The sequence below is a fragment of the Protopterus annectens genome, chromosome 9.part0 (genome assembly GCF_019279795.1).
Source record: "Protopterus annectens isolate FY-2018-M chromosome 9.part0, PAN1.0, whole genome shotgun sequence".
In the NCBI taxonomy this organism is placed as follows: Eukaryota; Metazoa; Chordata; order Ceratodontiformes; family Protopteridae; genus Protopterus; species Protopterus annectens.
In genome coordinates, this window is record NC_056743.1 from 1,935,242,442 (window position 1) to 1,935,269,199 (window position 26,758).

At 41.1% G+C, this 26,758-nt stretch overlaps 1 protein-coding gene across 1 annotated transcript in view; it reads left to right on the forward strand.

Moving 5' to 3' along the window:
- HOOK2 (hook microtubule tethering protein 2) overlaps positions 1-26,758 on the forward strand; it is a gene marked incomplete in the record, with an annotated part of 1,827,100 nt that overhangs the window by 1,242,021 nt on the left and 558,321 nt on the right. Inside the window, 1 exon segment of the mRNA XM_044084742.1 lies at positions 1,504-1,586. Coding sequence (XP_043940677.1) covers positions 1,504-1,586 — 83 coding nt within the window.

Consider the following 26,758-nt stretch of genomic DNA (forward strand, 5'->3'; position numbering starts at 1 on the left):
AGTTCAAAGGAAATGTTGGCGTTCAGCTTTTACCTACCTCTGATGGGGGCAGGATCACTGGATGGTAAGATTATCTCAAGGAAGCTTACCTTCATGTGCTGTAATAAGTTGCGCAGAAAGAAAGTATCTGCGTTTTTCTGGAAATCATCATTATCAGTCTGCATTTGCCTTTTGGCTTTATCTACTTTCTTGGAGTATTCACAAAGGTTCTGGCTCCAGTGATAATTCAAATCTATCCTTATGGACAGACGATTGCCTGTTCTGGCTGGAAAAGGAAGACCTTCTACAGCATTTTTTGGATATGTCATAGCAGTGCTAAGATGCCTAGGGTATTCTGTGAACGAAAGGAGCTCATCTAAATGGAGTGGATGAACATGGACAAGTGGCCTGCCAGACCACAGCATCTACATATCAACATGAAGGAGATGTTAGCAGTCAGGTGTGTCACACAAACTGTCAACAAACAAAGGGGGAACATCAACTTACCCATTGTGCGGGCAAGCAATGATTTTATGGGAGACTGTGCTCAGCTTGCAACTAACTCTTCCACTTTCTAACTCTGCCGGGAGCACAGGGCTCCTTAGCCAGCAGATGTATTAGACAGACAACTGGATGTGGATCCCCACGGACTGGATCTCATGTTGTTCAAAAGTTGACAGTGTCCTGGGGAACTCAGACGAAGATCTGTTAAGCTTCTCTCCAAACCACCACCTGCCAAAGTTTGCACAAAGAGGTTTCATCACACAGCTTGAAAGTGGATGCTCTTTCTTTCAGTTGGAAAAATCTTCAATGTCAAGCTCATCCTTCTAGCCTGTATACATCTGCTTTGAAGGACAGCTGGTCTCAACTTCCTCACTCAGTTAGTTTTGTGATTATTTAAATGTGAGACCTAGTACAAGGAAAGTGTCAGTAAAAAGAGAAGTTTTATTTTTGACTGCAGCAAAGAATTTGGAGATTTAGAGATTAAATTTGGAAGTTGGCTCTTCAATATCTTACTTCTTTATTGGACAAGGTTCTTCTTTCTGCTTCATTATCTTTCTCTTAACAGCAATTTTTTTTCACTTCCTGAGTGACCCCCGCATTTTTACCAGTCCTTTTCAACTTAAATTCAATTTCTTAGCAAAGAATATAAGACCATGTAGAGCTCCTACTCCCTCCTGCTTGGGATCTCAATTTTGTGTTGGAGAAACTTACTACAACCTTGCAGGCCTCGCGGGCTACTGCTGATGAAATACTTGTCATGGAGAAAGAAGCAGAGTCTGTATAGAGGGTGAGTGTGTGACACATTTGCCGTGAGGTTTGAGGAGGGTAGAGTAAAGGCAGTGCCCTCTCTCCATATTTGTTTTTAGACGGTTCAAGCTAAAAACTTACTCCTACTTCAAAGATGCAAGTCTTTTTTGAAAAAAAAAAAGGCAGAGCTTCAGTTGATTTTGAGAGCTGTACATAACTTATAAGCTGTGCTTCTGATTTAAGTACCCTTTCTGTTTTCTTATTTTACTCTAGAGAAAAGCTGCATGAAGCCCACTCTGAATTGCAGAAGAAGAAAGAAGTAATCGATGGACTTGAGCCCAAAGTGGACAGCATCAGTAAGATCTTTTTCCTCAGTGTTCTATTATTAAATTTTTTGTGCATGCTTTAACGGACATTTTTCTTGTGGGTAACAAGGTATAGCTAAGTCTCCGTGTATCAGATTTTGAAGTACACCCTGGCCCCAAGTGTGTGCATTTACCTTTGAGGATGTTTGCATTAGGTTCCCCTTAGTAAGAGTGAAGATGTCTGACACTAGATAGTGGTCTAAATTTCATGATCACCTTTTGCAGCATTTGGTGCATACATGCTTTTTAAGGCAGTGATCATGTTACCCTACCCTATTTTTTACTGTCTGTATCGTATGGTTAAGTGAACTCCACAGACATCTGTACAGTCGCCATCTTCATATCATTTTATACAACAACTTTTGACAGTTCCAAAATCCACACAACAAAAAGAAGAAAATAACCAGTGAATAACAGCTTGTACCATACGCACTTTAATGCTTCAAGAAAATTCTCTTAGCGCCTCGGCCACAAACGGCCTTTACAGAGTAAAAACTTTTCATACTAACAATCACTCATTTTATACCACAGCTTAGTACCATCATTTTCAATTAACCAGTTATATACTGATTGTTAAAATCCAATGCACTTTGTATTTAAAGTAAAAACACCATTATATAAAACTCTGCCAATTGCACTCCTCATTCAACCCATTGGGTTGCAAAGTATTATATTTTATTATAAAAATGGATTCCTTTCTCCTTAATGCATATTTCAACATCTCTACATTTCCATATTGATTTAATACTTGTTCCAGAACAGTTACTTTCATGCTTTCCACTTCCCCTTTATATGTACCCTATTGAAATGTTCTGCTACAGGACTAATGACCTTATTATTTCTTACATCTCTGACATGTTCCTTTACTCTTTCTCCTAGACTTCTTTTAGTTTCCCCTATATAATAATTATTACATGAACAACTTATGGCATATAAACAGGTATACGTGCCTAAAGTGTCAAATTTCTTCCCTTTTATTTCATCCACTCTAGTTGTAATATACTGACAAATGGAACACTTTCCACACGGGAAAGTTCCTTTTTCTGTCGGATTACTTAAAATTTTGTCTCTAGGTTTGAAATATTTACTGTGAACCAAGAAATCTTTTAAATTTCGTCCCCTCTGATAAGAAATTTTTAATTCAATTTTAGACAATGAGGGGACCTCTCTTTTTACCTGTTTCCAGTACCCTTTAACTAATTCATTGAATTCATCTGAAAAGAGGGTATATTTGGAGACAAAAAACATTAAATTATTAGTAATAACTTCTTTATTGTTTTTTACTTTGATTTGCTTTATACCCAATTTTGAAACCCTGGCCTCTGTACTTTCATAGATTTTAGAGTAACCTTTATGCACTTCTTCTGGGTTATACCCCCTGTTTATGAATGAAACTGCAACTTTTCTGGCCTCATTCCGTGCCTCATTACCATCACTACATAATCTTTTTATTCTTAACATTTCTCCAAAAGGGATAGACTCCAATGTGTGACTGGGATGGCAGCTAGTAGCATGCAACATCCAATTAATTTGATCAAATTTCCTATGTATTATAGTATGAATTTTTGCTTTTGTTATTCCTTTTAATGTTATATCTAAAAAATTAATTTCTGAACCTATGTGAATTCCATCAAATTTATTCTCATATTTGTTAGCATTAAGATATTCTACAAACGTAGATGAATAATTGTCTCCCCCCTTGCAAATAAAAATCAAATCATCAATAAATCGGAAGTATTTTATTAAGTTTCCTAAAAAATACACTCCTTATAAATATGTACATTTTCAACTAGCCCCATGAACAAGTTGGCATACACTGGGGCAAAAGCCACCCCCATTGCTGTTCCTTTATTCTGTCTGTATAAGCTGCCATCAAATTCAAAAATATTATTCACAAGACAGAAATGTATCAATTCCTTTATGTAATGTGTTCTTGGGCTATCCCCTAAAAAATGCTGTATTGCTTCCAAACCATAACTATGTTGTATATTGGTATATAAACTCACTACATCAGCTGTTATAAAATACATATCTTCTATCCATGTAATATTTTCTATTTTCTTCAAAAAATCAAAGGAATCTTTTATATAGGAAGGTAACTTTAATACTTCCTTTAACAATAACTCATGTAAAAAACAGCTCAGGTTAAAAGTAAAATAACCTGTCGCTGACGCTATTGGACGCCCGGGAGGTTGCATTAGACTCATGAATTTTAGGAACACAGAAAAAATTTGCTACTGTTATCCTTTATAGTTAACTTATTGGTTACATCATTGGCTGTAAAATAATACAAACCACCAACGACCAGCAAAAAATGATAGTGAACACGCAGTAATGAAGAAATAATTATTATTTATTGTATTCATTGATAAAGGCTGAATAGCCAAAACTGGTCTGGATTTGAAGGAATTATAAATAAATAATCATTATTTCTTCATTACTGCATGTTTACTATCGTTTTTTGCTGGTCGTTGGTGGTTTACATTGTTGGCTTGACCCTGCATGCCATCCTTGCAGAGCATATGGTTGTTTGCTGTAAAATAATGCAACCTTACCCCCTTCTTTAACAGTGTTTGTAATTCATATTGTGCCCGAGTTAAACAAAGTCCATCCACTTTACTATAAATCATTTCATCATTTAAATGTTGCATGCACATCTTAAAATCTATAGAATTCATTACTACCAGCTTGCCCCCTTATCTGATGGTTTGAATATTATATCATCATTCATGCTCATTTGTTTCAGTTTCATCCACTCTTTTTTGGTAAGATTTAGCTTCTCCTCATGCCCTCAAAATCACTAAATTCTTTTTCTATTATTAAATCGAAGGCATTGTGAAAACGCTGTATATGAATATTTTTGCATGGTGGCATAAAAGTGCTCTTTGTTTTTATCATGCTTGTATCAAACAAACTATATGCGTTATTCTCGGTTTCAGACTCGCAAGAAAAGAAGTTATCACTATCTTCTGAATCTGTATCTATATTTGGCACCATTATTTTTTTGCCTTCAGTATTGTAAAAATAGTCTTAAGTACATCTTACGTACTAGATTAAAAAATTCACCTTTCATTTCATACATTCGTGGCAGAACTGTCAGTATAAATTTTAAACCTTTATATAAAACCGACAGTTCTGTTTCATCAGACATAATCCGATAAATTAACAACATATTCTAAAGCATTAACATCGTCTACCTGTTTAATTAGTCCATTTGCCTCTTTTATATACTCCCTGCCCCAGGTCTGTGTAATGGTCTTGTCCTTGCCACCCTCATTTCCTGGTGTTGTGATTTTGTCCATTTGAACCTCGAAAGGTTCTCTGAAATGAGTCAGTATTTTCTGTTCTCGGTAATTCTGGAAATTCTTGATCCACCATTTCTTCTTCTAACGAAGACGCCCCACTTTCACCCGATAAAAAACTTCTATTCTTATTTTAGATTTCTTCAAACGACATAAAGAACCGAATGCACTTGTATAACCAGAGCCCAAAATTAATCACAAATCAATATGCATAGCCGCCCTCTATATACCCCCATGCAATAACATCTCAGTAGTAGAGGATATTCTCGCCTGGTTTTCTTCCAACATTAAAAATGAACACACACATTCTACGTGACACAAGCATTAACTGAACCACAATCGATTCACAAACATCCTGTCACACAATCTTCTTCAACTTCACCCAACTAATAAACTCCTACCAGGTCAAACAAAGATGGAGCCTCAGGCACCATCATTGACTGGATCTTAACATCCCAACCTCATATTCTGCAATTCTTCCAGACCCTCTCAGTGACCACCTGCCTGCTTTCGACGACCGCCACCCCTCCCCTCTTCATAGGCAACATCACTACATTCAAACCCACAACTTCTCCTTCAACCCACAAACTTTTTCCGAATGTCTACACCTCACCGACTGGTTTCCCATGAGAACCCTGCCTCTTGATAGGGCCATCACCTACTTCAATGGTGCATTCTTAAATCTACTCTACAACCATGCTCCTCTTAGAACCAAACGCCTCAAGTACAAAACCTCCCTCTGGCTATCAAAAGATACCAACCTTACCATGCTCCAAAGAGACAAAACATGGAAAAAATACTAAAAAAAACAAACAACCTAACTTATTACTTGAACTCAAACCACTCCGAAATGCTGTAAAAAATTAATAACTAGAGACCACAAAACATACTACTATAAACTTCAATCCAAACACTCAATGAACCCTAAAAAATTCTGGGCCACTATCTCCTCCCTCCTTCACCAAGGTAACAATGATAACCCCTGTCCTAACCCAAATTTAACTGATCTTGAAACTGCCACCCAATTCAACTCCTCCTTTGTTGACTGTATAGCTAAATTGTCCTCCTCTTTCCCTCACACCCCCCCAACCGTTACCTAACCTGCTCACCAAACCCTCTGACAACATACCTCCATCCTCCCCATTCAACCTAAAACCTATCCCCACAAGTACGATAAAAAACTTCTCCAACTAAAACCTAGCCGCAACGCACCTGGCAGTCTTCCTACTGCATTCCTCAAGCTAGCTGCTTGATGGCATTGCCTTTCCCATTTCCATCTTAAACAGATCCATCCAAGAAGCCTGTGTCCCTTCTAGCTGGCGTCATGCCTACATCATCCCTCTTCATAAAGGAGGTAAAAACAATACCACCAGCTTTAGGCCTATTGCCATCCTTTCCCCACTGTCTAAAACCCTGGAGAAATGTATCCAGTCATAACTTCTGCTATATCTAACACACAACAACCTCTTGTCACCCTCTCAACATGGCTTCTGCCCAGGCCACAGTACAATGACTGCCCTCCTGTCCTTTCTCGAGACCATCAGCCAGGCACGTGACTCTGGCAAACTTGTATCTTCCCTGATGTTCATCGTGTTACACTGCTGCAGTCATTACACTTGGGTTATCCTGCCATCAGGCGGTCCCGCAGTCGGCCAGAGTTCCAAAGTATTAGTCCGGTGTCAGTTGCTGTCACTTCTTCCCTGACGTCAGTGCGCTAGGGTTATACAAGATGAATCAGACGCCATTTTCTTCAGTCTTTCTTGCCACGTGGTGCCCGAAGCAAAAGCAGTTCGCAAGTGCCGGTCGGCCGACTCCTGAGATTTTCAGATCCAAAGTTTTCAAGAAAGCTAAGTACCCCATTGGGGAAACGTTTTTCTTGCCTCAGACCAATGTCAGAAAAAGTTAATAATTGTATTTCTTGTGGGAAGCAAATACCTCATAAGGTTTTCACTCTTACTGTATTCCATGCCTAGGCCCTGATCACAACATCACTAGTTGTCGGTTTTGTGCTAGATTTAACAAACGCACTATAAAACGACGTTTTGATTTTGCTTTGCACTACTTTGGCCGAAGGTTCAATTATACAATGCCGTCGGAACAACCGACGACCGCAATTCATAAAAAATGCAAAGACAAGGATAAAGACAAGCATCCGAGGTCCAAAACAGACGACGAAACCTCTTCTAGGCCAGTCGCCGGTTCTCAGTGAGGCACTTTTGCAGCCCCTGATACCCGCTACCTCAGAGCCACAGGCCACCTCCGACTCCCACGTGGAGACAACTAGGCCTCTGGAAACTCAAGGTATTGGGCCTACGGAAACTAATCCCTCAGATGAGTCCGGAGACGCTGAGCAGGCATCTGCTTCTGAGGGTGTTTTCAGACCTTCACAACTTAAAGCAACAGTCAAGACTAAAACACCATTAAAGACAAAGAAGCAAGTGCAGCATTCACCTAGACAGGCATCCATGCCTAAGAAACAGATGCTCAAAATGGCCGAAGACCTCATTACTCTAATCAGGGTTTCCCATCCCCCTCCTGACAAAAGGCTTAGGCAGGATACAGACTATGATTCCTCTGATCAGGTTTCCATTTCCTCTGATTCCTCTTCAGACCAGGGATACTCTCTACCCCCCTATGAGGACTCTGATGCTGAAGAATCTATCCCTTCAGCCTCTCCTCCTGAGGATTACTCTTTTGGGGAAACTTTACTTACAATGAGGGAGCATTTCCATTGGGAAAGTCAGGATTATTCAGAATCCAAGAAAAGGCTCATGGACTTCCTTTTATTGCCTCAGCACAGGCCTCTTGCTATTCCGCCTGAGTTAGATATTGTGGATGATGTGTTCTCTGAATCCAGCTTATCTCCTGATTCTTTGCCCCCTGCTCCAGCCAAGCCAGATAGGTATTATAGAGTCCCTGACTCTCACAAGTTTCTTTATAAAAACCCTTCTGCTGACTCAGAAACCATTTCCCAGGGTCTCAAAGGGGTTAAGGCTTCCATTGCAAAAAATCCAGTCCCCTCTGACAGAGATTCTAGAGCATTGGATAGATGGGGAAGAAAGTTTACACTTCTGCAACTTTAGCAGTAAGGGCTTTAAATTGCCAGTTTCACATGCTTAAGTGCCAACAATATTTAATGGCTCAGTTAAAACAGAAAATGCTTACAAGCTCAGAAGCTCCTGACTATAATGAAATGCAGGATTTTATTGCATGCAGTTGAACAGGTGGGAAAACATACTCTGCAATGTGGATGTTCTTCATCTCACATTGCTGCAGTCCTTACACTTGGGGTAGTCCGCTGTCCTCGGTCGGCCCGAATATCAAAGTATAAGGCTGACGTCGGTCAAGGCGCATTAGACTGACATCAGGACGTCAGGGTACAAATGCGCATGACCGACGTCATATCCTCAGTCTTTTTTGCCGCATGGTCCGATGCAGAAGCAGCGTTGCAAGTGCGGCGTTCTGAAATTTTTCGAATTCGGAGTTTCAGACCGACTCAAAGTTGGCTGGTACCCGTTGGGGAATATTTTAGTTTTTCTTGCCTCAGTGGTTTACCGGATGTCAGAAAAAGTGAATAACTGTATTTCTTGTGGGAAACAGATACCGCATAGAGATTATCATACTTTGTGTATTCTTTGTTTAGGGCCTGAGCACGACGTTGTTGGGTGTCGCTTTTGTGCTAGATTCAATAAGCGCACTATTAAGAGAAGGTTAGATTGTGCCAGGTTAGTCTTCGGGAAGCGGTGCAATTATAATATGCCGTCGGATGCTCCGGCGTCCGCTTCTTCGAAGAAGCGCAAGGATAAAGCAGCTAAGCCCAGGTAAGAGTCGTCCGTACCGGACGCCGGTTCTTTAGAGGTGTCGGTGGAGCCGGTGGTTCCACCGGAGGTTTCTCTGGAGTCCCAGGGGGAGACCTTGTTATTGCAGGATGTGGCCTCTCAGGAGGCAGGTCAGGCTGAAGGGGCTTCTCAGGTTACTGTACTCCCTCCCTTCCTAGGGTGGTTAGGCCTTCTCCTTCTGTTTCCAAGGCTTCTCCCAGAGGCAGGCCAGGTTTAGCTTCAGCTGGTGTCACTCCTAGTTCTTCAGGATCTGTGCCCAAGAAGCATATGCTTAAAATGGCAGAAGATTTGATTACTTTGATTAGAGGTTCTTTGCCCCTCCTGATAAGAGGCCTAGGGTGGAACCTGAGTTGGGGAGTTTTGAGCAGGCTTCAGATGTTTCAGAGTCTTCGGCTGAAGACTTGCAGGAGTATTCTCCTTATTCTGATTCTGATGTGGATGATTCTACTCCTTCTGCTTCTCCTCCTGAGGATTTTTCTTTTCAGAGACTCTTCATTCCATGAGGGAGCATTTTAAGTGGGAAGGTCAGGACTTCTCTGATTCCAGGAAAAGGCTTAGGGAATTTTGTTTTACCCCAGCATAGGCCTTTGGCTATACCTCCTGTTCTGGATGTTGTGGAGGATGTGTTTGCAGAGGCTTCTCTTAATCCTGATTCTTTGCCTCCTGCTCCTGTTAAGCCGGATAGGTATTATAGGGTGCCTGAAGCTCATAAGTATCTTTTTAGAGTCCTAGGGCGGACCCAGAAACTGTTAGTCAGGGGCCTAAGGGTGTTAAGGCTTCTGTTGTTAAAAATCCGGTTCCTCCAGATAAAGAGGCCAGGGCTTTGGATAGATGGGGAAAGAAAGTCTATACTTCTTCCACCCTAGCTATGAGGGCTCTGAATTGCCAGTTTCACATGTTGAAATACCAAAACTATCTACTTTCTCAATTGAAGTCTAAGGTAGATGCTCTGGCGGAAGGTATTGAGTGTAAAGAGTTACAAGATTTGGTACATGTCTCTGAACAAGTGGGTAAGCATTCTTTGCAATGTGGTTTTGATGCTGTACAGGCCTCGTCTAGGGTGGCGGCCACTGGGTCAGTTCTTCGCAGGCACGCCTGGCTGAGGGATCAGAATTTATCTGACCATGTTAAGACAAGGATTTTAGATGCTCCTTTACAATCTGATGTGTTGTTTGGTTCACCTGTTGAGGCAGTCTTAAAGAAAATGGAAGACAAGGCTAAGTCTATGCAGACTGTTAAAGATTTTTTGCAGGTTCAGCCTCTGAAGTTTAGCAGAAATTGGCCTACCAAGGGGTGGACGTATCCTTATGATTCCCAGTCTAGGGGTAGGTCTAGACGTGGTAGGGGCAGAGCTCAGGGCTCTTTCAGGCCTAGAACAGGGAGTTCACCTGCACAGTCTTGGTGAGGGCAGGGGTCAGTCCTTTCGTAAACAGACCCAATGACCTACCTTTTCAGCTGCCAGAGCCTTCTCGTCTGGCAGCACCTTTGGGAGGAAGGTTGGCACTTTTCAAGGAAAATTGGAGTTTAATTACCCAAGACAGATGGGTATTGGATATCATACACCAAGGTTACAGGTTTTATTTCCTTACCTTGCCTCCTTTCAAAGGCATGCCAGACGTTCCTCCTCAGCAAAGAATAGAGGCTCACAAACAGATTTCTCTGCTGCTCCAAATAGGAGCCATACAACCGTCCCTCTGTCAGAAGTGGGCCTAGGATTTTATTCTCGCCTGTTCCTAGTACCAAAGAAGGGGAACACGTGGAGACCAATTTTGGATTTATCTATCCTCAACACTTATCTGGACATTCCCAAGTTCAAAATGTTGACGTTACAACAGCTTTTACCTCTGCTGGGCAAAGATCACTGGATGGTGACTCTGGATCTCAAGGAGGCTTACCTTCATGTTCCTATCAGGCTAAGTTGCAGGAAGTATCTTCGTTTTCGGCTGGGACTTCTCATTATCAGTTCTCTGCATTGCCCTTTGGCTTATCTACTGCCCAGAGTGTTCACGAAGGTTCTGGCTCCAGTGATAGCTTTCTTCAGGCTAAGAGGAATACAGATCTATCCTTATTTGGACGATTGCCTGATTCTGGCTCAAGGAAAGGACGAACTTCTTCATCATCTACACTATGTGATAGCAGTGCTAAGATGCCTGGGGTATTCTGTGAACGAAATAAAGTCCAGTCTAGTACCCTCTCAGGACATGTGCTTTCTGGGTGTGAGACTGAATACAGCATCCCAGATGGCCTTTTTGACCCCGGACAAACAAAAGAATCTTTCTCTTTACTTACATCAATTGTCTCATCAGTCCAGGCTGACTGCAAGGACAGTCCTTCAAGCCTTGAGGTTCATGGCATCTTGTATTCTGGTGCTTCCCAATGCCAAACTGCATATGAGGAAGCTACAATGGTATCTCAAAATGTATGGACACAGCACTGCCAAGATATGGACACTGTCATTCAGATAATACCTTGCATTCAAAAGGAATTTTTGTGGTGGGCTCAGGAATGTCACCTAAACAAGGGACTCTCTGTGACCCGGCCAGAGGCGAGTCAGATTCTAACGACAGATGCCTCAGACAAAGCTTGGGGAGCTCATCTAAATGGAAAGTGGATACAAGACACGTGGCCTGCCAGACTTCTACATCTACATATCAACCTGAAGGAGATGTTAGCAGTCCAATTCGCATTAATAGCTTTCAAGGATTTACTTCTTCCAGGGCAGGTGTTGATTCTAACAGGCAACACAACTGTCATGTGGTACATCAACAAGCAAGGGGGAACACATTCTTATCCTCTGTGCAGGCAAGCAATGATTTTGTGGGAGACTGCTCTCAGTTTAAAGCTAAATCTTCAGGCAAGGTTTCTGCCGGGAGCACAGAACTCCTTAGCAGATGTGTTGAGCAGACAAATTATGGATCCCCACGAGTGGAAATTGGATCCTCATGTATTTCAGAAATTGACAGTGTCATGGGGAACTCCAGACATAGATCTGTTCGCTTCTCCACTAAACTACCAGCTGCCAAAGTTTTGCACAAAAAGTTTTCATCCCACAGCTTGGAAAGTGGATGCTCTTTCATTCAATTGGAGCAATCTTCATGTGTATGCCTTTCCACCTCTGCCTCTCCTCCCAAAGGTACTTCTGAAGGTCAGACAGGACAAGCCAAGGATGATTTTAATAGCTCCAGATTGGCCTCGACAGCATTGGTACCCACTACTGAGAAGTCTGGTACGGGAGCCTCCATGGCCTTTACCTTCGATTCCACACCTGCTGTCTCAGGAGAACAGTCATTTACTCAATGTCAAACTTTACTCTCTTCACCTGACAGCCTGGCCTATTCTGTTTTAAACCCTGGAGGGTTTCAGCTTCCACAGCAAGTTTTGAATGTTATTTTGGAGGCCAGAAGGCCTAGTACAAGGAAAGTGTACGCAGATAAATGGAAGAGATTTTTATTTTGGAGTGCAGCAAAAGCATTTGATGTTTCTAAGCCTAATTTAAGTGTGGCTCTTCAATATCTTACTGAGTTACTGGACAAAGGTTTGTCCTTCTCTTCTATTAAGATTCATGCTGCAGCAATTTCTGCTCACTATGATTGTGACCCACCATTGTTTTCTCATCCTTTGTTTAAGCAATTCCTTAGAGGGGCAAAGAATATAAGACCCCCATGAGTGCTCCTACTCCTGCTTGGGATCTCAATTTTGTGTTGGAGAAACTCACTCTACAACCTTTTGAGCCTGCAGCTACTGCTGAGTTGAAATATTTATCATGGAAGACTGCCTTTTTGTTAGCCATTACCTCTGCGAGAAGGGTTTCTGAATTACAGGCCCTTATGGCAGTTGAGCCTTTCTTAATTTTCCATAAGGATAGGGTATCTTTGCGTACTAATCCTTCCTTTATGCCTAAAGTGGTTTCTAGTGTGGCTTTAAACCAAACTATTCATTTGCCTACCTTTTATGCAAACCCCCAAAATAAAGGGGAAAAGATTTTGCACACTTTGGATATACACAGGCAGTTGCGATATTATTTGAGCAGAACTAAAGGGTTCAGGCAGTCTCAGCAGTTATTTGTTTCTTTTGCTTTGAGTTCTCAGGGCAAGCCTGTGTCAAAACAAACTATTTCTAAGTGGATTGGGTTTTGCATTGCTTTCTGTTATTCCCATCATGGCAAGGAGGTTCCAGCTGGGATTAGGCCTCATTCCACTAGGGCTACTGCCACTTCAACAGCCTTTTAAGGGGTGGCAACTAAAGATATCTTGGAGGCAGCTACTTGGAGTTCAGTGCATACTTTCTCTAAGCATTATCACCTTCCACTTTACTCTAAATCTAGGGCTGGTTTTGCCACTGCTATTTTACAGGGCATTTTGGCAGCTCCTGCTTCTTTATAGTTGTGCCATCCTCCCTTACCTCTGCTTTGGGATTCTACCCAAGTGTAAGGACTGCAGCAATGTGAGATGAAGAACATAGTACAGTTTTGTACCTACCATAAATGTAGATGTTCGAAGATCCACATTGCTGCAGTCCAATTTACCCTCCCTCCTTCCCCTCTGTAGTTAGGGCGGTTGTGTGGGTTGGATTGTAAATATTGTGTATTCTGTATATATTGTACATATTATTAGTGCTAGGGTGGTTGGTTGCTTGTTTGTTGTCTTTGGGTTTTGACCTTTCTTGTTAGGGTCTTCTGACATCTGGGGCAAGAAAAGACTGAGGATATGACGTCGGTCATGCGCATTTGTACCCTGACGTCCTGATGTCAGTCTAATGCGCCTTGACCGACGTCAGCCTTATACTTTGATATTCGGGCCGACCGAGGACAGCGGACTACCCCCAAGTGTAAGGACTGCAGCAATGTGGATCTTCGAACATCTACATTTATGGTAGGTACAAAACTGTACTTTTTGATTCTTTAGAGGCCTCTTGTAGAGCCGCAGTTACAGGTTCTGTGATTCGAAGACATGCTTGGTTAAAAGAACAGAGCTTACCTGACCATGTTAAGGCAAAATTATTGGATGCTCCTTTACAGCACGATACCTTGTTTGGTGTTAAGGCATTAGAGGTGTTAAAGAAAATGGAGGATAAAGCTAAATCTATGCAAACAGTCAAAGATTTCTTACAGGTACAGCCACCTCGATTTAGCAGAAATTGGCCTACAAAGAATTGGTCCTTTCCAGTGTCAGACAGGCCACAGCGAGGCAGATACAGATGCCCAAGAGGCAGATCTCAACCCCAAGGCTCTTACAGACAACAACAGTGGGGTACCTCAACCCCAAAAGGAGGTGAGGACAAGTCTCAACCTTACAGGAAACAGTCCCAATGACTTCCCCCTTCGTATGCCAAGCACTTCCCTTTTGGCAGCCCCCTTAGGGGGGAAACTAGCACTTTTTTCTCAAAGTTGGCAAACAATCATCCAAGACAAATGGGTTCTGAATATTGTGTCTCAAGGATACAGGTTCTACTTTCACACTTTACCAAGGCTAAAGGGAATGCCAAACCTGCCACAAAATCAATGGGCAGAGGCTTAAAAACAAATTTCAGCCCTCATGGACATGAGAGCTATTCAAAAAGTACCACAGCAGGAACAAGGACAAGGATTTCACTCAAGACTCTTCCTGGTCCCCAGAAAGGACAAAGCCTGGAGACCCATACTAGACCTTTCAACTCTAAATACTTACCTGGATGTTCCGAAATTCAAAATGTTGACACTACAGCAGCTTCTTCCCATGCTGGGCAAGAAGGCTTGGCTTGTTACTCTGGACCTCAAAGAGGCATACCTGCGTGTCCCTATCAGACAAGATTGCAGAAGATACCTCAGATTCAAAGCGAGTACAATGCACTACCAATTCTCTGCAATGCCCTTTGGCTTATCTACTGTGCCCAGGGTCTTTACAAAGTGCCTGGCACCAATAATTGCATTTTGCAGACAAAAAGGAATTCAAATATATCCATACCTGGACGACTGTCTCATTCAAGCAGAGAAAAAGGACATTCTTCTAAAACATCTGGCGTTTGTAAAAAGGCTGCTAATTTCTCTAGGGTACACAGTAAACGAAAAGAAGTCAAAACTAGTGCCCTCACAACAGATAATATTCCTGGGTGCCAGCTTGGGTACAACGGCCCAGATGGCTTATCTCACGCCAGACAAACAAGGACAACTGACTCAATATTTTCAATTACTGGCCAAAAAGTCCCATCTCCCTGCAAGAAAAATTCTGCAGGCCCTGGGATTCATGGCATCCTGCATACTACTAATTCCATATGCCAGACTGCATATGAGGAAATTACAATGGTACCTAAAAAGTGTTTGGACTCAACACACTCTCACTTTAGAAACAGTAATACCAATAATTCCCTGCCTACAACAGGAGTTTCGATGGTGGGCACAGGCATGTCACCTCAACAAGGGTCAGCCTTTCACTCTACCCACAGCCAGGCAGACTCTAACAACAGATGCTTCGGATTACGCCTGGGGGAGCACACATGGCAGGAAAATGTATTCAGGGCAAGTGGACCACAGACCATATGCATCTTCACATCAATCAATGAGAGATGTTGGCTGTTCAAAATGCCCTAACAGCTTTCAAGAACCTTCTGCATCCAGGATAGTTATTATTAAAGACAGACAACACCACAGTAATGTGGTACATAAACAAGCATGGGGCACTCATTATTATCCCCTGTGCAGGCAAGCCATGACCTTGTGGAACACAGCTCTAACTTATCAAGTTCATCTGCAAACACAATTCCTGCCAGGAAAGAAAAATACTCTGGCGGACGATCTCAGCAGAAATATCATGGACCCTCACAAATGGAAATTGAATCCACAAATCTTCAGCATGGTAATGCAAAAATGGGGGTGCCCAGACATAGATCTTTTTGCCTCCCCACTGAATTGCCAACTACAAAAATTCTGCACAAGGACTTACCACACACAAGCATGGAAAGTGGATGCTCTTTCGTTCAGCTGGAAAAGCCTAAAAGTTTATGCCTTCCCACCACTGCCTCTCCTTTCAAAGGTACTCCTAAAAGCCAGACAAGAAAAACCACAGATGATCCTGATTGCTCCAGACTTGCCACGCCAGCACTGGTACCCAATCTTAAAGAACTTGGCTCAAGGCCCACCATGGATTTTGCCTCAAATTTCACACCTTCTGACTCAACAAAACAATCGGATCCTGCACGGTCAGCTCAAAACCCTAAACCTGGCTGCATGGCAGATTCATTAGTCAAACAGCCAACACCTCTCTCTAAAGCTGTTATGGATGTCATTTTGGAGGCTAGGAGGCCTAGCACCAGGAAATCTTAACTCAGAAAAATGGAAGAGATTCTGTGCCTGGAACCAGGCTCAAAGCCTTGACCCTCTTGTCCCAAACATTCCTCAGATTTTACAATACTTAACTGAGATGCTGGACAAAGGCCTATCCTCATCAATTAAGATCTACGCCTCTGCCATTTCAGCTCATTACAACACGGATCCTCCTTTATTCTCTCATCCCTTGCTAAAGCAGTACCTCAGAGGGGCTAAAAACATAAGACCGCCCCGGAGTGCACCAACATGGGACCTCAGTTTTGTTTTGGAAAAACTGACCTTGCCACCTTTTGAGCCAGCCAATACAGCCGATCTAATATTTTTATCATGGAAAACAGCTCTGTTCCTGGCAGTAACTTCAGCACGAAGAGTCTCCGAGCTACAGGCATTAATGGCAGTGGAACCTTTTATAATATTTCATCAGGACAGGGTTTCTTTAAGGACAAACCCTACCTTCATGCCAAAGGTGGTATCTAGTGTGGCTCTTAACCAAACCATCCATTTGCCAACTTTCTATCCAAACCCCCAGAATAAAGGGGAGAAACTTCTGCACTCTTTGGACATACACAGGCAGCTACGCTTCTACTTGGACAAAACAAAAGCTTTCAGGAAAACTGAGCAACTGTTTGTAGCATATGCTGCAGGATCACAGGGCAAGGCTATCTCAAAGCAGACTATTTCCAAATGGATAGGACACTGTATTTGTTACTGCTACACACAGCATGGAAAATCAGTCCCTAATAACATTAGGCCACATTCTACCAGAGCAACAGCCACTTCAACAGCTTTTCTCAGAGGAGTACCAACCAAGGAAATTTTGGAGGCTGCAACTTTGAGTTCAGTGCACACCTTTACCAAGCATTACCACTTGCCTCTCTACTCTAAATCCAGAGCAGGATTTGCCACTGCAGTTCTGCGGGGCGTCATAGCCAGTCCTAACTCTTTATAGACCAGCCACCCAGCCTTAGCTTTGGGATTCTACCCAAGTGTAATGACTGCAGCAGTGTAACACGATGAACATAGTACAGTTTTGTACCTACCATAAATGTAGATGTTAGAGTGTTCACACTGCTGCAGTCCAGGTTACCCTCCCTCCATCCCCTCTGTCCTAGCTGGACTTATCTATAACTTTCTATCCTATACAACCTTTGTGGTGTATTTGCTTGTAACTGAAGGTATTGTCTTTATTTTTTTTTTTTATGTATGTTTTATTAGGAATATGTATTGCCTGCCTACTTGGGGGCACCTGACATCTGGGGCATGAAAAACTGAAGAAAATGGCATCGGATGCATTTTGTATACCCCTGGTGCACTGACGTCAGGGAAGACGCGACAGCAACCAACGCCGGACCAAGACTTTGGAACTCTGGCTGACCTGCGGGACCGCCTTACTGCAGGATAACCCAAGTGTAATGACTGCAGCAGTGTGAACACTCGAACATCTACATTTATGGTAGGTAGGTACAAAACTGTACTTTCCTCGAGTTATTCACAGCTTTTGACACCATCTCCCACACTATACTCCTATCCCAACTCTCCTCTCTCAACCTCTCAACTTCAACCATAGCATGGTTCTGTAGCTACCTTTCTGAGCGACAACAGGCCATCCAATGGAAATCCTCTACCTCTCCCTTCCTTCACACCCCCACTGGGGTGCCCCAAGGTTCTGGTCTAGGTCCTTTACTTTTCAACATATTTATCAATAACTTCCACCGCACCATCTCTGAATCCTCACTAATCCAGTATGCTAATGATTCAGCAGTCATTACCTCAGCATATTCCCCCCTCCCCCTCTGACCTACTTCTACTAACTCAAGCAGCTTTCTCTAAAACGGAAACCTGGATGCAAAATAATCATCTAGCTGTAAACGCTAATAAAACAACATTAATGATCTTTTCCCCCTCCAGAAACTCCCCAATCGACAAAAGCTCACTCTTCTTATTCAGTCAGAATAACATCCACATTGAAATTGCATCAAACACTAAACTGCTTGGTGTCGTCATTGATGAACATCCAAAGTTTGACTGTCATATATAAACCACCATCAAGAAAACCCACCAAAAGCTAGGGCTTCTGTACAGACACAACCGCTACCTCACCCCCTCCACCAGAAAAACCCTAGCATCCTCCTACCTTCTCCCCTCTCTTATGTACGGCACTCCCCTACTTATCAACCTCCAACTGGGCCTGCAATCTAAACTCGAATCCTGCTACAATAAAATAAGCAAATTCACTACCAGTTCAAAAAACTCTTCCCACCATTGCCACTCTCTCCATACTCTACAATGGCTTGAACTGCCCAATTACCTCACCTTCCTTAAACTTACTACTGACCATAAACTTATCTTCAAACCCTCTAGCTGCCCCTCTCTCTCCGTGACCTTAATCCCCTACATTCCTAACTGCTCACTTAGATCAGAAAATCAACACCTCTTACAAGTCTACAAAACCCCTCATGACCCACTGGCCATCTCCTGCTATCTGCTCTTTATCTAAACTATGGAACTCCCTCCGTCCACCCCTTCACAATACATCTAGTCAGACTAACTTCAAATCCTTCTTGTTCTAACACCTATCTTTAAAATGGACATGCCAATCTCCAACATATATACTCCTCTACCCCCTCTATACATGCTCCTCACACCTTCTACTTCACACTATTAATCCCACACTGGTCAGTCTCCTATTGCAACTGGGACAATCTTATTTAGATACTCTGTATCAAACTGTATTCAACTATGTATATATGTCTCCACCACCTATATCTAATTTTCTGCATTTCTTGTCATAAGTTTTAACTTTCCTCATACATATTATGTTGTATTTCTGAAACCTATAAAAACATTTGTATTACTATGCATGTCTAAATCTCATTACGTGTATTCCCTTTCATAAGTTTCATCTACCTTATTTGTATTAAGCTGTATTTCTCAAGCCTATGAAAACTACGTTGTCTAACTTTGGTTTGTATTATATTGTTCATTGGAGCTTTTCTCCCCGGGCCTCCACTGAAAACGGGCTGCTCTTGGCCCAGTGAATTAAATAAATGAAATAAATTAATTAATTAAAATAAATAAATAAAGTGAGGATCTTCAGCTTTTGAAAGGCTTGGTACCTCAGTGCAGCTCAGCCTTTAGGGGTTTTTAGAACTTCCTCAAATTTGAATCGTTTGGTTTGACTACCCTGTGGAATTCTTATAGTAGGATGTCAAGCTTTTTTGGCCACTTTGTTAGCAACTGGCTTAAGTAAAGGCAAGCTTTCTGATGCACATTTTTTACAGAACCCAATACCTTATACTGCCTTCCCACATCAATTTAAAGACTTCAGGCTTTTTTTCATTGTAAAGAAAGACAAGTTCCATGAGTACTGCTGTGATCTAAATATATTTTACTAAGGATTCAATAGAGAAAATACTGGTACTTATGTGCTGGGAAACAGCACAAAACTAGTAGCTTGGTGTCAAGTTAATGTACAAGTGAACAATGCAGCATAAGAAGCAACTTCAGAGACTGTCTCTTCGTTTTCAGACTGTGCTTTCTTTCAGCATTTTAATAGTTTTTACAATGAAGCAGCGGTTCTCTAAATGTTCCCCAATATGTTCTCTGCAAGCAGTCCATAAACTTATGATTACTTTAACCATACTTTCCTTTAAACACGCAACTTTTAGTGCAGCTAATTTCCAAAGGAATATCACCAAGGTCTAAAGAGGTAATCACTCCTGTATGCACAGCATTGATTAGACTAGTTATCAGGTACATTGCCACCTTCTAGATGCATATCAGTAAACATCTTTAACAATTGTAAAGACCCCAAAGGTTCCTAATCAAAAAGACCACAGGCTTCAAGTCCCTGAAATAGAGAAGCTGGATGTTGTATCCCTTTATTCAGTGTCTTACTGACTTTTGAGGGGAGATCTCTGTCTCACTCACAGCATTACAAGAGACCCAGTTGTCCTGGACCCTCCTGAAGCTCCACAAGTCTGTAATATCCCCATCAATATTAGAACCAGGGGCCTAAATTTTCAGCAATGGATAAAACCTGGAGGGATAGACTTATAACCAGCATCAAGCAAATCTCTGGCATAAACTTCCCATGCATGTTAAGCAATGTGATTCGTAGGTTCCATAGAAGGTTACTAGGCTAACGGCCCTAGAGCCCTTACAAGCCTGGCCATGTTTATCTTGAGCTGCCCAACTGTCTGTAGGTGAGTGAAGTTCGCAGAGGTAAGGGTCTATGGTAGGTAATGACTTCTTCTGTCCAGAAGGGGACATGGTCACCATCCCAGGAGTGAATTTGTGGTTGACCATCCATTGATCTAGGTTGCATTTTAAGATGGTTGGGGGCTCTGTTTCACATGAACTGGAAGCTTGTTCCAGAGAAATGGCAGTTTTTAGGAGATGTAGCTATTCCTCCAGCATGACCTGTTAATGTCAAAGGCTATGTACATCCGAGTTACGCCTCCAGGTGCATTTGCAGTTAACTCCCACTGGTGCCTCTAGGTGTCAAATATTGCTTATCCATATTTGCATCAATAATTCAAAAACCATCCTTGCTTCGGTAGCGTTGTCGCCTCACAGTAAGATGCTGTCCGGTTCGATTCTCAGCTAGAGCGTCTTCTGCGTGGAGACATGTGTGAATGGGCGTACCTTCGTTGAATGTTGTGCGTCAGGCCTGGCAAGCCGGTACGTAAAAATCAACTGCCAGTCATTAGCGGACCAGAGTTCCGCTGTGGCGACGCCTAACCGGGAAAAGCCGAAAGACACACAATTCAAAAACCATCCTGTGTACAAGGTTTTAAAAGATTTCTTCTTAAACCTTACACAATGGCAAATTCAACTGCATTAATATTTAACCTGTGTCTACTGCAAGGTCATACTGCAGGTAGATATTAACTATTTATATGGTATCAATTTATATAGATATAATTTTCACATTTTTTAAAATGTCTCAACCAAGTAACACAGATGGAACTCCTTAGTCTCATATGAAAGCTCTCAGCTAGATGAATAAAATGTTGCCAACAGTATGTGTACAACTTGAGTGGTTGCTGAGATATTGTAAGTTTGCAGAATACTACAAAAGTAATAGTGTTTATTGTGACTCTTAAAATTCAGTTTAAGACCTAGAATCTATAGAATACTACCACTATAAACATAGTTTGTGCTGAAGGGTTTGCCATTTATACTTTCATAACCTTTGTGGTTCCAGAAATATGAACATTTGTTTGAAAAATACATTTATTAATTTAAAATAACCAGAAATGTTCACTGTTATATAATAAGGGCAAACATTTGTTTTGCTGTTGACACTACTGAGGCTAACGGAAGATAGAATGCCCATCTGAAGTCATTTAGTACTCCTTTTTAGACTTGGCCCAAAGCATTCACAGCCAGCATTTCAGTAATTAGAAAGCCTTGTGTTGAGATTGTAGTGGTCATTGTAGTGATGTTACTTTATTATTAACATAATGTGGCTCTTTCTATGTAATTCACTGATTGGGGAATTTGCACAATCATTTATTGGGATTAATTTACGCAGACATCTAGAAGCAATAGTTAAGTCTCATAGCACAAGACAGCCCTTTGATATAGCCTTAACAAAGAATTGATCACGTCTCTACACTTCAAGAAACTGCTTACTAAACCATTACAGCTCTCATATGCAAAATTCAGTATGTTGTATAAATAACTACATGTAAGGAATAGTTTAAAATTCTATACTACAATCTTCTTTTTTTATGTGTTTATTTATTTTTTTTAAGAAAAGCAAAACTTTTAGACTGAATTATTCTGTGTTGGCACCAAAATTCATATCTGCTGTAATTTGGTAAGGGGACCAGTGGTTAGTGTTGTTACCTCACAGCAAGAGGTTCTCTGGTTCAATTCTCGGTGGGGGTGCCTTCTGTGTGGAGTCTGCATGTCTTCCCTGCTGTCAGGTGGGCTTCCTCTAGGTAGACTTGTTTCCTCCCACATTCCAAAGACCTGCAGTAGGTGGATTGGACACTCTAAATTGGCCATAAGTGCGAGTGTGTGTGTGGTATGGATTTAATACCACTGCGCAGGGCTAGCCACCAGGCAGTGTAAACCTAGGCTAAAGATGATTGTCACTGTTGAAGTGGCACCCTGACCCCATGTGCAAAATGGGGGAAAGGAGTTGAGGATAGATGGATACGACCGAATTAAGATTCCAGCTGAAATTGTTATGTATATTACTAAGCAGTGAGACACATTGTTGAGGGTTATCCCACATGACTCCTCATCATCTTCAGTGTAGAAGGTCTACCCTTTTGTATGAAATCCTTAGTCTTTCCATTATCTGGGAGTAACCCTTTCCTATGGAATTCCCTGGTACAATTTCCCTTCTGTATGCTCAAGTTGGACTTAAATGCAAGCACCATTTTATAATCTGAGTGAATTTGTTGTCAGATTTCTAGCAGAAAGAGCCTTTATTTTATGTGTTCATTTGATGGCACATTCTTTATAACCTACATTTGATTACAACAATCCTTCTTGTATGACTTCTTAATTTAATATGAGGACAGATGCTGACCAACCCGAGGTTGAGCAAAAAAATCTCCAGTGGCTGAACAAACTTAATCCAGCCAGTTATGAATGGTGGGCTGAGTGGTGCTAAACACGGAGACTTACCATAAAACACTTCATATATTTTTATATATATATTCATCGTATGATTCTAAACGTAAGCATTTTCATTTGTTTGCCGGATAAGGAATGTGATATTTTCATATATCTGGTGGATAAAGAAGTTTCTCAGAATGCAGCTAACTTCCCAGGCTGTTTTTAAGTTTTCTGAGTCATCTTTCAGCAGTAGAATTGTATAGAACAGGCTTTTAGGCTTCTTCCTCCTATGCACCTGGAGGTGGTAGTATGAAGGTACAAGCAGACTAAGAATATGGTTGTGTGAAATGCCCACTCTGAAATCACAGGGCTAGTTAACCAAGCAGGGGCAATTATATCTTAGAATATTTTAGGGTCTTTTATGGGTTCGCCTTTTGGGACACTTTTTACCTAATTAAAGCATAGGTTTAAAATGCGTCACTATACCTCAAGACAAATATCTGGATTGTGTTACTCTGTTGGCTTTATAAGAAGATTGGAGATAGAGATGTGTAAATAATGATCCATTAATGAAGCCATGGACAAGCTGTTGCGCATTCAATATTGATCAAAACAACTGGCTTAAGTTGTGGATAAACCTTATGCTACTAAATCATAAAAATTTAGAATGGCTTTGTGGAGGTGTCAAAAAATTACTTGTAGCCTCAGTGTATCTGGGAGTTTTGAGTGGATGTCCAAGGTGTCAGTCTGAGAATTAATTTGATTGGTGACATGTTAACATTTTTTCTGGGCTCAGACATGATTTTCAGGTGTTATATGATGGGCTTTGACTCTAATACTATTGTTTGTTTTTTTTTTTTTTTTTTTGCTTGACACTGGTCTGAAGAGTTCTACCATACGTCATCTTTACCATATTTACTCATATTAGTATGAAGGAGGACTGTGGAGGAAGGCCTAACCACCACCGATAGTGATGATGATCTTTATCAGGAGGTCTCTGACATGGAGATGACTGGATATCTGGAGGGTATTCAGGGCAGAATTAGTAGCAAATGGATATGTCAGATTCTAGAAGTGGACATAGTTTCTTATGTCTCTGTTAGCTTTGCTGTTGAGCACATTATGTATGGAGAGACAATTGAAATTAAATTTTGAGAAGTATTCATAGGTGTTGGAGTTGACTAGGTTTTTGATTTTACTGTGTGGATTCTCTGGGGCAAAACAGACCAAGTCCATTCAACTCTTTGTTCATTGCTAACTATTTACATATATTTTCTTCTTTCTTATATTTTTGGTAACTGTTGCGTATGTATTCACTGACATAGCGACATAGTGAATCGTTTCAGAATCCTTTAACATAAAAGAAAAAACAATACATAATATATTTACAGTGTGAATACTGTTGGAAAGTCTCTGTCCTTCGTGTGTTTCACTAATTTATGCAAAAGTTATAGGCTTTCCATCCCAACCCGATTCTTTTCTCATCTATACATCCCAACCCAATTCTTTCCTTATCTATACATCCCAACCCGATTCTTTCCTCATCTATACATCCCAACCCGATTCTTTCCTCATCTATACTTATTTTCTCATCTGAACGTGTTAATTGGTTGCTATTCTGATTAATTTCATAACTGAACAGAAAATCTAGCACAACTAGAACATGGTCTTAAAGTAATTCATTTAACATACAGAACTGTTATGGGTCTGTCACACTTTTAATCTTTTATCTGTGTTGACTGTTGTCTAAACATTAACTTATAAAGGCATCCTCTAAAACACTCTAGCACTGTTTGGTTATGTAGCCTGATTTAATCAAAGCCAAGATTTTAGGATGAAGCTAACTAGGAGCTCATAGCATTAATCTTTGGTGCCAAACCACAAGACTGTATCGTACATCTTCATTAAGAGTTTCTTACATGCATTTGTGTACTTCAGTGCACCTTGTTTTGTGATTTCTCTATCACATGCATATTTTACATATTTCAACAGTTTGTATAGCATTCCATGCATACAAATATAAAATACTCTTCAGAATTGATTCTGTATCCACTGTAAGCTTTCACACTCTACCCACAACATGGCTACTTACCGGTATTCACTATTTTTAGCATATTAGCCTGTGCTGCAGAAAAGACACTGGTTCCCTATCATCTTTTTTTTTTTGGTTTGTTTTGTTTTGTTTTGTTTTTGGTGATGTCTGTCTTTGTCCTAATATGACTTGAGTCAGTCTAATGTGAAGAGTTAATTGATCCCTTTTGAGTACCTTGTATAATCTGCTTTGCTAGCCTACAACTGCTAAAAGCTCCTAGGGTATGACTTGAAACATTTACGGTTTAGTTTTTATTTATTTATTTATTTTACATTTGTTGACCGGGCTAGTCTAGCTGGAGATATTTCCATTTTCAGTAGAGGCCCGGGGAGAAAAGCTCCACATACTTAATAATAATATATAAAAAAAGCAATAAGAGGCAATGCCACATACATTAGGAAGGAATAAACGTAACATTTTAAAGTAAGCCATTGGGTTAAAAATGTGGAAGATAACATTTACAACATTTATTGGCAGAGTAATAATGTAAAGGAAGAGAGAGAAGATAGGTTACAGGCTAATAGTAGAGTATTAGTCAGGGTTGCAGCAAGGGCATAACCATTGAAGTTTTAGGTGATTTTTAAGATTAAGTTTGAAGAGGGGAAAAGAGGAAATAGAGGTAAGGTTGGGTGGCAGCATGTTCCATTGCTTACCTGTGGTGGTGGAGAACAAGGAGTCACCAGCTAAGTTGTTAGATTTGGGTATATAAGCTAGGAGTTTATTAGAGGAGCGTAGGGAATGAAGATTGTTATAGGGTGTGATAAGATTGTTTAGTGTAGGTGTGCTGTTAGGAAGGTAGAAGATTTTGTGAGCAGTTGTTAGTTGAGAGAATAGCGCATTTTGCAGTTCAAGCCAGTCTAGCTGGTGTAGGTTAATGCAGTGATGGGTTCTGTAGGGCTTACCAGTTACAAACTTTACAATACTGTTGTAGGCTTTGGTAAGTTTGTTGAGATTGTTTTGCTTTAAATTGGTGTAAATGGGAGAAGCATAGAGGAGGGTAGAGTAAATGTGAGTGGGCAACAGTAGTTCTTGCTTTTGGGGTGAGGAAGGGTCTTATCCTATACAAGGAGCCTAATTTTCTGTTAACGGACTTAATGGTGTTATTAATATGATTGTCAAAAGTGAGTTTATTGTCTATTGTAACTCCTAATAACTTGCAGGTCAGATCAGGTGATATAAGGGTTCCATTACTAGCTAGTATGGAGAAGTGTATGGGAGGGGTCTTGTTGTTGGGAGTAATCAGAAGTAATTTGGTTTTTTTGGCATTCAAGAGTAAGCACCGGTTATTGAACCATGTTTCTACTATGGAGAAGACAGTTTGGCTTAGAGATTTCAGCTCAGGAAGAGACTTTGCACAACAGATGATAGTAGAATCATCAGCATACTGTATGCAGGTGGATTGAGGAATAGCTACATGAAGATCATTTATGAACAGAGAGAAGAGAAGGGGTCCTAGAATAGAGCCTTGAGGAACTCCTAGTAAGACAGGGAGATATGAAGACAAGTGATTTTGCCACAAAACAGGTTGTTTACGGTTGCTGAGGTAAGACTTGAACCAAAGGATAGAATTAGAATCCAGAGAGAGGGATTGTAGGGTATTTATAAGTTAGAGTGCTTGACCATATCAACCCCTTTTCACAGGTCAATGAAGAGTGCACATGAGAGGTAGTTATTGATCAGGTTGGTGTTAATAGTATTGGTGAAAGATAGAAGGGCAGTGGTGGTGCTGTGAAAGGGTCTAAAGCCATGTTGGCAGCTGGCCAGGATGTTATTTTTAGTAAGGTAGTCTATTAGCTGATGATGGATACATTTCTCCATGATGTTAGCTAGGGGTGAGAGTAGTGCTATGGGCCTATAGTTGGAGTACTCATTAGAGTTGCCTCCTTTATGTAAGGGAATGATGTGTGAGATTTTCCAAAGATTGGGGATAGTGCTTTCAGAGATGGTACGGTTAATGAGAATAGCTACAGGATGAGCAATTGCTCTGGATGCAAGTTGCAGGTATTCACTTATTAGACCCCTCACCTTTAGAATCTGTTACCTTTCTGGGT